The sequence below is a fragment of the Abramis brama genome, assembly GCF_963993115.1.
Source record: "Abramis brama genome assembly, chromosome: 25".
Taxonomy (NCBI): Eukaryota; Metazoa; Chordata; class Actinopteri; order Cypriniformes; family Leuciscidae; genus Abramis; species Abramis brama.
This window is the reverse complement of record NC_139987.1, coordinates 130761-147110: the sequence shown is the minus strand read 5'-3', so window position 1 is coordinate 147110 and position 16350 is coordinate 130761. Positions and strand designations below refer to the sequence as shown.

General features: G+C 38.6%; 1 protein-coding gene across 3 annotated transcripts in view; it reads right to left on the bottom strand.

Moving 5' to 3' along the window:
• Nucleotides 1-16350, bottom strand: part of apbb1 (amyloid beta (A4) precursor protein-binding, family B, member 1 (Fe65)) — a 91318-nt gene that overhangs the window by 45236 nt on the left and 29732 nt on the right. The window contains exons 2-9 of one of the 3 annotated variants that reach the window (XM_084105212.1): nucleotides 14624-14655; nucleotides 13790-13846; nucleotides 12869-13628; nucleotides 3183-3373; nucleotides 3034-3090; nucleotides 2879-2955; nucleotides 2503-2563; nucleotides 2278-2424 (exon numbers count right to left, since the gene is read on the bottom strand). In XM_084105212.1, coding sequence (XP_083961338.1) covers nucleotides 2278-2424; nucleotides 2503-2563; nucleotides 2879-2955; nucleotides 3034-3090; nucleotides 3183-3373; nucleotides 12869-13619 — 1284 coding nt within the window. In that variant the 5' untranslated portion in view covers nucleotides 13620-13628; nucleotides 13790-13846; nucleotides 14624-14655. The remainder of the gene's footprint in view (nucleotides 1-2277; nucleotides 2425-2502; nucleotides 2564-2878; nucleotides 2956-3033; nucleotides 3091-3182; nucleotides 3374-12868; nucleotides 13629-13789; nucleotides 13847-14623; nucleotides 14656-16350) is intronic. The other 2 variants (XM_084105211.1, XM_084105210.1) reach the window with 2 other exon arrangements.

Here is a 16350-nt window from a genome sequence, read left to right as displayed (position 1 = left end):
CACTACAATAGGGGGGGAAACACTTCAAATCTGCTGAGTCGTCTTGTGTGACCATCACCCACTGTTGTATAGCGAACGCAGGGCAAGTTAACTTTGACCTCAATACCAAAACTACGTCTGGGAAATAATTGGACACAAAATGTTGTTTTGATTTGAAATATTTGATCTCACTCACTTGAAATAAACGTGAAGCTTCCGCGAAGAAAAGTTCGCAGCAAGAGGCTTTGAGCCAAAGACGAACGAACAAGTTCAAACAAGACTATTAAGAGGGACATTTAAGGGATAATAATGTATATCATTGTACACTTATTACACCGATTTTTTTATACCACATAATTACGGGGACATATTGAATTGAGATTAATGTTTTAAATCTTAACTGTTTATAAATCCATTTTGTACAGCGTACAAAACAATCGTCCAAAAACGGAGATGCAAGACGGCAAGTTGTATTTGAATAAAACGAGAAAGCGCGTCCATTGCGATACATGGATGTGTGCTGTGTTATAATGCGTTGCTATTGATGACGGCCATTATAAGGAAGGAAATGTCACAGAATATAATCTTGCTTAAAGTGCAAAGAGGTGCTCGTTTTATTTGTTGTTTGTTGATTTTCAAATATGGAACTGTTTTTAGTGTGAGGATCAGTTCTTTGTTTTTTATTATAATTATTACATGCAGAGCTTTACTGCCATTTGATTACATCCAATCTCATGGACTGCAGGCTTTAAACTAGGTGAAATGCTCTAGAAGTAAAAAAAAAAAAAAGAAAGAAAAAAAAGGGGGGTTGACGTGATATCCATTATAATGGACGCAGGGTCCGAAAAAAAACCCCCGTGATAATATTGATAATCATGATCATTTTGGTCACTATAATCGTGATATGAAATTTTCATACCGTCCCATCCCTAAGAACAAAACGTTAATAAACGTAGGAAGACAACACTTAAGTTTTGTAACTTAATTCAATACTGATATAATACACGACAAAAGCTTCAGCAATTATTGTGGTATGAAAATTTGATAGCCACATGTCTAAGTTCTACCAAACATAGCCAATGTCTGTTTTAACCCTTATGTTATGTTGGAATTCTGTGCACTCCCCTTATGGTCCGGGTCAAATTGACCCGCATTGGATTCAATACAATTCCTCAAAAATCACACTATGAAAAACAACAAAGATTCAGGTACAAACTGTAAACATTTAATATCAACATTTGTCAAATATTCCAAAAAATATATATCTGAAGATATGATTTAATGAAAATGTTTTTTAACCATTTTTTAAAACGGTTTTGCTTTGACAAAATTTGAATATACATTATATTTATATATATTTGAATATACATTTTTTTATTATTATTTTTTTTGCTTAGAACATCATAACTGAACAATTAATCAATTAATCTGAGCTAATTTTTCCTGCAGTCTATGTCGAAGTCTCAAGATATTTCAGATATCTTGAATAATAAATGAGAGCTTATTTTACTATCTGCATCTGTCAAAGATTTTTATTTGTAATTTGCAATTAACTCTGAACACCATGATGTAGCTTTTTCAAGTGTGTTTGGTTTGGGTTAGAGCACTTTTAGATACACTTACACTTTAGAACTGGAGTTGATGCCCAGTTGATACATAAAATAAATGTTTTTATGTTGTGTCTGTACAGTTGCTTTTGAATAGCCTATGGGGGTCAAATTGACCTGCAAACATCACAAACGTAATAGTAATTTTGTTTGTATATGTCAAAAAAAAAAAACACCAGCATGTTGAAACTTTGCATGCATGTTCATGAAGATAAATGCAAAAAAGTCACAAAATATCAACAAAAAAAAAAAAAAAATTATTTCAGGTAGCTTGAAAAAATAAATGACAAAATATTTTTCTGTATTGAAATAAGTGTGGAAAACCTAATTTTCTAGCTTCATAAGGTAGTAAAAAAATAAAATAAAGTATAACCAAGAAATGTTATTATTTTGGGTCCGTACAGTTGCCTTAGAGCGTTAAAATATGCGGGTCAAATTGACCCGCGAACATCACGAAAGGAACAGTAATTTTGTTTGTATGTGTCAAAAAACACCAGCATGTTGAAACTTTGCATGCATGTTCATGATGATAAATGAGAAAAAGTCACAAAATATCAAGAAAAAAAACATGGGTTAACCAGTATTTCCAGCAACAATAATATCTAAACGGGTCAAATTGACCCGCAACATAACACAAGGGCTAATCATTCATCCATTCAAATTTTAACAATTTCCAGACATATGCACCCACCTCGCCCCAGATGCCAGCCGTGTCGTCGAGATTGTGTTTCTGGTAGGACAGCTGTCGGATGCAGTTATTAACGGCAACACTACTCCTGCCAGGAGCCATTTCCTCCTCTGATATCTCCACCCAACCCAGAGATCGCACCGCAAAACACTGCAAACACACACACACAAGCATGAAGAACACCAACATCTAGATGATGTGTATGTGTTCAGTCATCAGTGTGTTTACCTTCGCCCCCTCGGTACTGCTGACATAAGACTGTTCCTCTTCCTCTTCAGACTGAGAAAAACTGCACACAACAAGATGATGACACACAGAGACGGGTCAATACTCCAGTAGCTCAAACACTAGAGCCCAATCCTGCTCCTGCAAACGTCTCTGTATATCAAGTGTTCCTGAAGATATGAACCTGCAGGTTCAGCTGCGTTTGATCAGGGGTTGAAGCTGAACTTCCTCCAGGAACAGGATTGGGCACCCCTTCAGGAGTCTTAACGCGAGTGGCTTTAGATAAGCGTCTAAGAAATGCATAAATGCATCGCCATATAAATGTTTTTGTGCCGTGATACTGTGTCATGCTCAGTGTGATGTTTGATTGATCTTGTACCTGAGATTGATGGAGGCGTAGCGTAGAGTCGCTCCCTCAAACTCCTTCAGACTTTCATCAGACGCTATATCCTCCTTCTGAGCAATAAAAACAGCATTATATGCACTTAAACAGAATAAGGTGTTTGTACGTCTGTAACACCATTATGAACCTACCTGCCAGAGTTCTTCAACACTCAATGTGTTTGGTTGTGAAACACCGTTCCATGTAATCTAATTACAAAAGTGTTCATGTTTAAAGACATAAGCATTCACATGGTTTACAACAGTCCTTACACTGATGTGATATTAATAAGTGTGTGCACCTGTGGCCCGTCAGCGGGTGTGAGCGCAGGCGAGGCACTGGCGGGTCTCTCCTCCAGGGGCCCGGGCGGCTCCCACTGTGTGGTGCCTGTGGGAATGTGCCAGTAGTAGGTGCCTGATGTGTCCTGCACTCGCATCCAGCCAGCAGGCAGGTCCGTGTCCGTCTCAAACGCACTGCCATCCCAATAGGACTCTACAACAAAGAAACGTTTCTTTGGGCCCGTTTACACCTTGTATTAACATTTCAAGTGATATGATCAAAGGTTGTCAGGTGGGGCGGATGGCTGTTTACACCTGGCAGTAAAATGCCTTGCAAACATGGATTTCAATAGTTCTCAATAGCTTACTCACCAAAAACAGTATGGTCGTTATGGACTAAACAGCTAATTAGAAGTATTTTTTTCCTATACAGAGGCACAGCTGTTACACAAAATGAGCCTGCTGTAGTAGATATGTTTTGAGCAGAATGCTCATTGTTATTTTAGTCCATTGTTATCCTATAATCCCTGAAATCTTGAGTATTTATATGTTCACCATGATATTATTGATTATCAGGCAAAAGGGGAAAACATTGAATGAAACTTAACTGATCGCAACAGTTCCTATAACAAACAGTTGAGTAGGGTTGGGTATTGTTTTTTTGGGGTTTTTTTCGATACCAGTGCCGAATCGATACTTTGAAAATGGTACCGGTGCCTGAACCGATACTTTTAAAAAAAGAGCTTCAAAACAATGGTGAATGATTTTAAAAAAACTTAAATAGAAAATTCTTAATGTAATATTATAATATATATGTGTATATATATATATATATACATACTGTATACTGTATATATATATATATATATATATATATATATATATATATATATATATATATATATATATATATATATATATATATTAGGGCTGACTTCTAATAGTCGAGGATTCGATGATTCGATTCGGAGAGGTCTGATTCGACTATGAACCTCATAGTCGAATACATGGGCGTCAGTTTGGTTTGAAATGTGCTGGGGACAGAGACGCATTCGCATTTTCAGAAGGGCTGGGTACAAAAAAATATTTTCCGCTTTCGCGCAGGTCATGTTTTGAAAGACGATGTCCTGTAGCTTACTAATGTAAATAAATAAAAATGTATTCAAAAATCTGCTTCACATTTTCAGCAGGGCTGCGGAGCGGCTGTGGGTTGACTCCACACGGTTCTCATGGGCTTTATATATAGGCTAAGTCCTAACGTAAACATTTTTTTACGTGGTTTAATGTACCTAAACAATGATTACCAAATTTCCCTCTCATATTGCTCATCATAACCACTGAAAATGGTCAAAAAATCGAACCCAGAGTCCAATTATTATGGACATTATCTGATATTAAGCGTTTCTGCTTCACATTTTCAGCAGGGCAGCGGAGCGGCTGTGAGTTGACTCCACAAGGTTCTCATGGGCGTGAAAAAGCTTTACGTGGTTTAATGCTACCTAAACAATGATCACCAAATTTCTCTCTCATATTGCTCCTCATGTTTATGAAATGTTATGATATATGTGTGATATGTTTTGTTCATCTGGCTTTAAATGAATAAAAGGTATTTGTTACACACCATGTTTTTCTTTTAGTTTTTTTTTTAGCTCTTTTGTTTGAAATGGAAAAAATCTAGCTGCTATCTAAAAAGAAAAAAAAAAAGAAAAAAAAGGTTCGACTATCAGTCGACTACGGCAAAATCTAACGAATCAGATTCGACTATGAAAATCCTTAGTCGAAAACAGCCCTAATATATATATATATATATATATATATATATATATATATATATATATATATATATATATATATATATATATATATATATATATATATATATATATATATACAGTGAGGAAAATAAGTATTTGAACACCCTGCTATTTTGCAAGTTCTCCCACTTGGAAATCATGGAGGGGTCTGAAATTGTCATCGTAGGTGCATGTCCACTGTGAGAGACATAATCTAAAAAAAAAAAATCCAGAAATCACAATATATGATTTTTTAACTATTTATTTGTATGATACAGCTGCAAATAAGTATTTGAACACCTGTCTATCAGCTAGAATTCTGACCCTCAAAGACCTGTTAGTCTGCCTTTAAAATGTCCACCTCCACTCCATTTATTATCCTAAATTAGATGCACCTGTTTGAGGTCGTTAGCTGCATAAAGACACCTGTCCACCCCATACAATCAGTAAGAATCCAACTACTAACATGGCCAAGACCAAAGAGCTGTCCAAAGACACTAGAGACAAAATTGTACACCTCCACAAGGCTGGAAAGGGCTACGGGGAAATTGCCAAACAGCTTGGTGAAAAAAGGTCCACTGTTGGAGCAATCATTAGAAAATGGAAGAAGCTAAACATGACTGTCAATCTCCCTCGGACTGGGGCTCCATGCAAGATCTCACCTCGTGGGGTCTCAATGATCCTAAGAAAGGTGAGAAATCAGCCCAGAACTACACAGGAGGAGCTGGTCAATGACCTGAAAAGAGCTGGGACCACCGTTTCCAAGGTTACTGTTGGTAATACACTAAGACGCCATGGTTTGAAATCATGCATGGCACGGAAGGTTCCCCTGCTTAAACCAGCACATGTCAAGGCCCGTCTTAAGTTTGCCAATGACCATTTGGATGATCCAGAGGAGTCATGGGAGAAAGTCATGTGGTCAGATGAGACCAAAATAGAACTTTTTGGTCATAATTCCACTAAACGTGTTTGGAGGAAGAAGAATGATGAGTACCATCCCAAGAACACCATCCCTACTGTGAAGCATGGGGGTGGTAGCATCATGCTTTGGGGGTGTTTTTCTGCACATGGGACAGGGCGACTGCACTGTATTAAGGAGAGGATGACCGGGGCCATGTATTGCGAGATTTTGGGGAACAACCTCCTTCCCTCAGTTAGAGCATTGAAGATGGGTCGAGGCTGGGTCTTCCAACATGACAATGACCCGAAGCACACAGCCAGGATAACCAAGGAGTGGCTCTGTAAGAAGCATATCAAGGTTCTGGCGTGGCCTAGCCAGTCTCCAGACCTAAACCCAATAGAGAATCTTTGGAGGGAGCTCAAACTCCGTGTTTCTCAGCGACAGCCCAGAAACCTGACTGATCTAGAGAAGATCTGTGTGGAGGAGTGGGCCAAAATCCCTCCTGCAGTGTGTGCAAACCTGGTGAAAAACTACAGGAAACGTTTGACCTCTGTAATTGCAAACAAAGGCTACTGTACCAAATATTAACATTGATTTTCTCAGGTGTTCAAATACTTATTTGCAGCTGTATCATACAAATAAATAGTTAAAAAATCATACATTGTGATTTCTGGATTTTTTTTTTAGATTATGTCTCACACAGTGGACATGCACCTACGATGACAATTTCAGACCCCTCCATGATTTCCAAGTGGGAGAACTTGCAAAATAGCAGGGTGTTCAAATACTTATTTTCCTCACTGTATATATATATTAAAGGTGCTCTAAGTGATGTTGGGTGACGTCACTTCTTGTTGACGTTCGAAGTATTGTCAAACAAAACGGAGGCTAGCTAGACCCGTCATGTTTACAACTGAGACACCGAGCGCTCATCAGGATCAGCTGAAGGCTGGATTTTCAAAAGTATGTATAGTTCGCGGCTCTATTGTTGCAGTAAACTTGCACAACGTTCTTGAATGATTCATTTATTAGATGTACGCCGGTTATTGTAGGGACGTAGACTTCACATTTTCACACTAAACATGACGCGGACCAACAAACTGTGATTGGTTGAGTTACATGTCAGTCAGTCTTTGGCTTATATTTTTATTCTTAAAGGTGGGGTATGTGATTTTCTTTTTTGTCCATTTTTTCAAAATTACTTGAAATCCTATTCCTAACCCACTTACAGCCACTGAGTTAGAAGCACTGAAATGAAAATTAAGCAATTCAATCATCTGTGGAACGGGCAGGACTCGAAAAAACTCCAGCCAATCATTTTCAAGACCACCTAGAATCATTGGACAGTAAGTGCGTCAATCAAACGGTTGAACCATACCCCCCTCCCCCCATCCAGTCAGGGCCAGCGTTGGAGGAAAGAAGGTAGGACCATTTGAGTATTTTCAAAATCTGCCGGCCGTTTTGCAGATCACATACCCCACCTTTAAATACATGTAAGTGAATGTGGTTTGTCATTTAAGAAACCTTATATGATCATGATTCATGTTAGTTGATCTATAAAGCACAATGGGCGCCATAGTACGCACTGGCACCGCAGTTCAGAGAATTGTATCTGTCAGATTTACAACACTTCTCTAGAAATACATGAAAGTAAGTGGCCAGTGAAGTGTGAGAAGAACAGAGTAAATTTTATAGTTACCTACACAATGGCCCTCATTTATCAAAAGTGCATACACCAAATTTCCAGCGTACACCTGGCGTACACCCAAAACCACGGTGACTTTGAGATTTATCAATATGGACGTTGGCGTACGGCACGCTCAAATCCTACGCCAGCTCAGGAGGTGGTGTACGCACGTTTTGAGTTAGTGCGGAAATGCGCAGAAAACCAATTCCTAACACCACAAAACGCACTGACAAACTAAAAGATATGATATATTATGACCCACTGTAAAAAAAAACACCAATATATTAATTATAAACTTCAGTGTTTATTTTTGTGCAACATGGACTTCAATGTTTAATTTGTGTGACTTTACCAAAGCATTTGATTTGTAGGCATATGTATTCCTTCAGTTGCGAGCCTGTGCGCTTTACCTGACGTTTCAAGCTTTGTTTATACTTTCGCCTGGCTCCGCAGCGCGAGTCTCCGCAGACTGCGCGCGCACCTCCCCAAACGGACGTATACTCTATACTCGACGCGCTCGCCATCGTACTATTCTTTGAAACAATGGTTAGGCCAGTTTTCTGTTTCATTTAAAAACTGTGGCAGATTGCCTCATATACAACATGTTGAAGAGATAAATTAGGCACTGATCAAAATAAAAATGACATTCTTCTTCTTTTAAATAATAATAATAATACAAATAATAATAATAACGACATTCTTCTTCTAAATAACAATAAGCGTCATTAATAATAAAAATCATAATAATAAGAAGAATATTACAAATTGTCATGCAATTATTAATGTGAATGAATGGTACTCCACATCACATCATCATCACTATTGTACACCCCAATACATGTGAGGTGATACGAAATTAAATGCTAATTGTTTCAAAACACGTGCTGTAAAATAATGCATTGTGATAGGTAATTTGCTCATCCAAGTTTATCTTCTTTGCCGTCTTCCGTGTGTCCATGGCGTAAAATGAGGGCGTGGGGGAAGCGGAGACTTGAATATATAGGGGCGTGTTATTCTAATGACGATCGTTTTCAGCCGCGGCATTTATCAAAGGCAGGTATTGCGTACACCTGGATTTCAAAGGTACGCACAGCTTCATAAATCAGGCGGTGAGAGGAGTGTAAGCATAATCTTACGCCAACATATACGCCTGTTTCTACGCAAGAATGATAAATGAGGGCCAATGTGTATCTAAATCAATTTATGATTGAAAGGATTGCCGCTTCCATAGTCATCAGTGAGTATTTTACAAACTATAAATGTTTTTTTGCTAATAATTATGTGTATTTGAAAGTCTGAAACCTAAAATAAACCGTATGTGGTTGAAAACCCAGAATAGTTGTGATAGGCTATATAACAGCGCTGAGCCAACGCGCTGGCCAACGCGCGAACACAGATTTGAATTTAGAAGTTGATGATGACTCGATCTGAACGTTCTAATCACAGCGGTGTCAGCGATCGTACGCTTCAAAGGGTTAACTAGCAATCACATGCGGTGATGATGCTTGCATTCGTTTCAGAGAACCAGGGGACAAACATTTCAACCGACAGCTGAGGCATGAGGCACCGAAATCTGCATTGTGATTTGGTCCGGTTAAATACCGGTTTCATATCGGTACCGGGTTTTGGTCCTCAACCCTACAGTTGAGAGTTAGATATTCTTTATCGCCGTCGTAAAAACCACTGTAAGTCACAGACAGCAAAGCATAGCAACAACTGTGCAAAACTCAGCAGGATATGAGTGATCTGGATCAAGGTATCAATCTAATCCAGGACCGTTATCTGACCAACCAAACGCTTGATTCCCAAAAATCTGTTTGGTGTGTTGTTTGAGGTTTAGTGAACAACACATAGTTTAAGCTGACTACACTTTATTTCTTCAGTTTTATTTTCATTTTTGATAAAATACAAAACAAAATTTGATATATTATTTTGCATCATCCTATAGCACAACCAGAGGAATTAACGGCTGGGTCGATTTGAATGTGTGTAATACACAAATGCAAACAGTAGTTTGAAGCTTTCCAAATATGCCATTTTGAAGCCCCTCATTAATGGCAAATATTTTAAACCCAGTGTTATTGGGATGTGTCAGATAAGCGTATACACTACAAATGTTAAATGTCTGGAACTACCTCTGGATGTGGTTTGAGCGGATGTCTTTTATCTGATCAGCGGAGCTGGATCCCACTATGGTGTAGGGCAGTGTTACTCATTGCGCGGCTCATGAGCCTCATGCGGCTCGCCAAGCTTTAATTTGTGGCTCGCATGGCGGAAAATAATACGGTGATATGATAATGCATTCACTACAGATATTTCATAAAAACATTATTAACAAGTAGGGCTTTAACATAACCCATTAAAAACTCAAAGTGTCAGCTCTATTACAAATATTTTCAATCGGATTGAAAGGGGTGATTTATCAAGAGAACGTGAAAAAACTTGATCGACTGAAAACCGAAACTGAAAGGACGACGTATGACGCGCTGAACGAGCTGTTCTCCTGATGAATAAAGTGTCATATAAATGAGTGTCCTGTCATTCTATAATTCTCCTTTCACTCAGCATCTGTGAAGTGAAGCAGGACAACGGCTCACCAGTCCTTGTTTCAGATTATCATACAGACGACTGGTTTTGGGCATTTTTACAGCACAACGGTTCATATGTTCATATTCCGATGACTTATAAACACACACATCAACCCGATCATGCATCACATCACGATGTTTAGCGTTCATGTAAACTACAATACATTCAGATTCATCAATCGAAATGAATTCAGTCCGATTGAGACAAAAGTTGTGCATGTAAACATATCCAGTCTCTGCGGAGTTGCCAGTTATGGCGGTCTTCCAGCTCTTAACGCTGCATGTGCTCTTGGATGGTTAGATAGGCCTACAAGATGGGCTAATGTAGAAAAAAAATAACTTAAGGTCATTCTGGCCTGGGTGAATATTTTCTGGAAATCCTGCTTTTTTTCATTAAAGAAAATCATCTTGTCTCAGTTACAAATTTGACTGATAAATCATAAATAATGTTTGTTTGTTTTTTTCACCCTTTTGTATTTATTGCATTGCATATTGTATGTTCAGGGGTGACAGATTGATAAGCAGACATGGTATTATGACTGGATGTAACTTTTTATACTTTGCAGTAAAATGGCTCTCCTACTGACTTTGTCCTATCAGTGCGGCTCTCATGAAAAAAATAGTGAAGACCACTGGTGTAGGGCATCGGTTCCCAACAGGGGGGTCGCGGCCCACAAGGGGGCCTCAGCGAGCTCTGTGTGGGGGGTCACGTCATATTTTAAAAAGTGTTGCTATTTCATAACAATAGTCATATTAACAAATATTTGTACTTTTTTTTACTTTTTTTTTTTTTTTTTCAACTTCCTGCCCCCTGGCGGCCCCCACTTTGAAAACCCCGGGGCTAAGATACCATTATCAAATAATACAGTCAAACGTCGCATCGCAACATGTCAGAAGATGTGCGGGATCAGCTTTCTGCGCGACTTCGTGGTAATAAAGGACGATGACAAATGGCTCGCTCAACTCAGCTACCTTTCAGACATATTCGGTGAAATGAACAGGCTTAACAGAGCAAAGGCAGGTGTAAACATAAACACTGTGGTGCAGCATGAACGAGTTGAGGCTTTCAAAAGGAAACTACACATGTGGAAAACCCGTGTCTCCTCCGGAATCAGTGACATGTTCCGGCACACCCATGCATTTATTGCAGACAGACATTTGAAGACACTCAACGTCAAATAACAGTGCCTCTATCAAAGATGGTAATAGTTCTTTCCCAGCTCTAACTGAGGAGCAAGCAGCTGAGTCTCTGTGGGTCAGAAACCCCTTCACTGAGAACACTGAAGCAAAGCTCCAGCTACTCTGCCATCAAGACTTCTGAAGCGCTTATAGAAATGTCCTCTGGTGCCAGCCTGAGGTTTCAGTGAGGTCCCATTGGAGTCATTCTGGTCTGAAACTGCAGAAGAACACCCAGTCTGTCACAGGTCCCCTTCAGCACCACCTACCTTTGTGAAGCTGGGTTTCCAACCATGACAGCCCTTAAAACCACATACAGGGCCAGGCTGACCCTTGAGGATGATATGCGTCTCGCCCCGTCAACGATCTCTCCACGCCAAATTGACCAAATTATTACTCACTGCCAGCAGCAATCCTCACACTGATAGCTAAAGCCTCACAAATAACATGCAGTTTATTATAACATTCAAGTATTGAGGTGCCAGACAGCATTCATTATGAAATAGCCTATTTGTTCTTTTTTTTCCTATGTGAATATAGGGCTGGGAAAAAAATCGATTTGATTTAAAAATCGAGTTGGTAGGTCAAATCGATTCATATTTTCAAAAAATCGATTTCGACTTCAGTATAGCGTACAATACATACATTTTGCATTCGCCAAATCTTCCTTCAGGGTTTCCGTAGCACGCTCCCTGCGGCGCAGCCCTCGATGCTTCACGACATCGACAAAAAGACTCGCATGTTTAATCTTTTAACGGTCCTCCACGATGACGACGGCGAGCGAGCAAGTGAGTGAGTGTGAGTGAGAGTTTGCGAGTGTGTGTGTGTGTGTGAGTGAGTGTGTGTGTGTATGAGAGCGAGAGAGTGCGTGTATGTGAGTGAGTGTGTATGTGCGAGTGAGTGTGTGTGTGTGTGTGTGTGTGTGTGTGCTATGCGAGTGAGCTGTTTTATTAGCTCAATCCAAATACAGTATAAATAATTTGGATGTTTAACAATCTTTGTTGCACACTGCACAGTGACTTTTCAGTTAGAGAAAGGGTTTGCCTTTGCAATTTTGTTTATGTTGATGCACTAATTAAATACAATAAATATATTTTTAAAATATATTTACAGTTCGCAGTTTTGTTTTAAATGGGGGGGAAAAAAATTTAATCGAGTTTATTAAAAAAAAAAATCACAGATTTTTTAGGGGGGAAAAAATCGCCCAGCTCTATGTGAATACTAATATTTTTGTTATTTCACTTAAAATAGGGCCAGTTTATAGGCTACTTAGGAGTAAATAAATAATTACAAATGGCCTACTGATGCTTTTGTTATTGTGTTTTCAATATAGGCTATTATTTTTGCATAAATATATCTGCTTATAGTAATAAACATACCGTTTGTTTGAAAACTAATGTTTTTGTCATCCTTGCTGCAAGCTTACAAGAGTGATAATATCATGAAATGTGAAGGGGGGCCCTGAAATATTGTCTTGGGAAAAGGGGGTCTCAGACAAAAAAAGGTAGGGAACCACTGGTGTGGGGTGTTTGTCTGGGATCATCTGCTGGTGTGTGTGCTGTACCTGGCTCTCCGTCGGGGGTGCTGCTCGCAGTGCTGCCCTGGGACAGAGACATGCAGCTGGAGTCCTCGTCGCTGGTCACGCCGGTCCGGCCCAACAGCAGACCAGCGCTCCTGCCGCCTCCCTCGCCGGCTCTCTTCTGCAGCTCCGGGTCTGTGTTCACGCCGTCCTCTTCCTCCCTTTCAGCATCCTTGTCTCTCGTCTGCTGTTGGTGTTCCTGATTGTTTTCCATCATGGCGGCAGAAGAGTAAATGAGAAGAGGTTCATCAGCCGCCCAGTCTTGCAGGTCAGAGCACAGTGCTTTCAGGGTCTTGTTCTTCTCTTCGTTTCGCCGCTGCGAGTTCTGGTTTGGGTTTCTATCTGTGGATTCGTTCTTGTTTTCAACCAGGTTGAGATTCTGGTCTTGCTGCTGCTGCTCTGCTAACTTGCATATTTGGTTCTGATCGTCCTTCATCCACTTGGTGTTGCTCTCAGAGACTGGAAGACTATGTTCATTTTCCTGATTTCTGCTCCATTCATCTTCCTGGTGCTGGAGGGACGCATCATCGTTCTCTAGTCCTCCCATAATGCCTTTGAGGAGCTGGATGGAGGTTGTGCTGGCGTAGTTATGTCGACTCTTTGGAGAGAAAGAGGTTGAACCTGGAGTATCTTTCAGGCCAAACTTTCTTTCATAAGATAAGCAGAGGTCAAGGGTCAGTGAAGGTGGGATGTACGTGTTTTCATTGAGCAGGTCTGAGGGGTTCTTCACAGACATGACACAGAGCTGAAACAACAACACACAAACACCTTTACTGTAACGCCATCAAAGACATGAACATTTCACACACGAACTCACTGTGAAAAACATGCTAAATCCTGGCCACTAAAATTGGAGTAAATCATTTTACATTTCAGATTTACTATTCACAGCTAGGGATGTTATACCTGATCTGTCTCAGCACTGACACAAAACCTTCAGATGGAATCGATCCAGATCCGATACTGTGTGTTAAAAATGTTTGTTACTAAAAGGACAACAAGCTTTTATAAAAGCACAATAAAAGATTTAGTGTAGGGCTGTGCGACTAAAAATTATTATTTATTTTTTTACTTCCAACGATTAAGAAAAAAAGATAATCGAGGTAATCGATTATTTTGCCACATGTGCGCACTTTAACGGTAAAACACACACAAATGTCAAAATGCAGAGATTGGCGTGCGCTCGTGTAAACACAGCCGTTTATGCCTTAAAAAAGGGAAAGTTCACCCAAAAATGAAAATGCTGTCATCATTTACTCTTCCTCAAGTTGTTCCAAACCTGTATGACTTTCTTTCTTCTGCTGAACACAAAAGAAGATATTTTGAAGAAAGTCGGTAACCAAACGACTGATAGACGCCATTGACTTCCATAGTAGGAAAAAAAAATACTATGGTAGTCAATGGGGACCAGCAACTGTTTAATTACCAACCTTCTTTAAAATATATTCTTTTATGTTCAGCAGAAGGAAGAAAGTCATACAGGTTTGGAACAACTTGAGGAAGAGTAAATGATGACAGCATTTTCATTTTTGAGTGAACTTTCCCTTTAAGTGAATGTAAATATTCATTTTATTTAAATTTTTGTTTTCATAAAATCAAATGTTACAGGCGTGACATCTCTCCTGAATTTATCCGATTTCCATATACTGTCTACTTTCTTTGTTCTGCAGTTCTATCTAATAACGTGTTAGACAGATCAGATCGTGAACTATTGAACAGGAGAATGTGAGCATGTCTTACATCACTTCAGAGCTCCTACCGAGAAAGCGTTCCTGAGGGAACAGACAGTTAATACAGACAGTTTAATAAGAAGATACTTTATAAAGACAGTACATTACGCGTTTACAGGCATCTAGGAAAACAGACTCGACTAGTCGAGTCACGAACGCCGTGCTACGTTACATTTAGATAGTTAGAAAGAAAGATAGATAAGTTAGTTAGAAAGATAGATAGATTTGTAAGAAAGAAAGATAGATAAGTTAGTTAGAAAGATAGATAGATTAGTTAGAAAGAAAGATAGATAAGTTAGTTAGAAAGATAGATAGATAAAGAAAGAAAGATAGATAAGTTAGTTAGAAAAATAGATTAGTTAAAAAGAAAGAAAGAAAATTAGAAAAGTTAGGGGGAGTTTTGTCACCTTGTCACTCTTGTGGTGTTCCCGGTCAAAAATGACCGGACTACAAAAAATAGCTTATAAATCAGTTGTTATGCTATATTATCACCCAATATTGGATTCAATCTTTTTGTCAACTTGTTCTCTTTCAATTAGGACTGGTTTTATATTTCTATTTGCATCTGATTAATCGTAGGCCTCATTTATTTGAGAGTAGGCATCTCATTTTTTGAGTAAAAAAAACATTATTTTTGAATCATTTTGGAAATTTTAAATAAATTCTGAAGAAAATTGCCACTGTTGATCACACTAGTCTACTTTAATATTTCACCAGGAATTTTGTTTTGAAAAACTTTTATTTTGTACAAAATGGCACATTGTTACTCTTGTGGTGTTCCCGGTCAAAAATGACCGGACTACAATAAATAGCTTATAAATCAATCATTATGCAATATTATCACCCAATATTGGATTCAATCTTTTTGTCCACTTGTTCTCTTTCAATTAGGACTGGTTTTATATTTCTATTTGCATCTGGTTAATTGTAGGCCTCATTTATTTGAGAGAAGGCATCTCAATTTTTGAGTAAAAAAAACCATTTTTGAATAATTTAGGAAAAAAAAAAAAAAATCTGAAGAAAATTGCCACTGTTGATCACACTAGTCTACTTTAATTTTTCACCAGGAATTGTGTTTTGAAAAACTTTTTTGTACAATATGGCACAGAGTTACACTTGTGGTGTTCCACTGGGCCATTGAGGGCCATTGTGGGCCATTGTTTCAATGGGCCATTGAAAGTGAATGGGAGAGACCAATGCAACCAATGAATGGAACAACAAAATATGTATCATTTTAAAGCTTAGAATCTCAGCTTTTTAATGCATCTAATCACTTTGATCAACTCCTAACATCTGCTGAGTTATCACTCTAAAACTGAGTGTACCCCCCGCAGGCGCCACCTAGCTGCAAAATAAATAATCATAATATTTTTCAAAACTATTACCTTGATCAACTTAAAATAGGTGTCATTTGAAAGCTTAGAGTCTGAAATTTACAATGAATGTAGCCAATTTGATAAACTCCTAAGTAGTGCTGAGTTATTTGCTGATAAATAAAAATAAAAAAAATCATAATTTATAAACTACTTTTTTGTATTACATTCAGCAATACGTCAAATACATCATACAGCTCTGATAGTCCTGTGTCATATGTCATTTGAAAGGTCTCAATGAGTAGAATACAACAAGCATAATTGTTTCAGGCTTTTTTACTAAACTTGAGCGAGGTTTTTCTAAAAGAAGCCCTTCAAGAGACCCATGTGTAAACCATGTATGGATGCTTAATTTTAGACACAT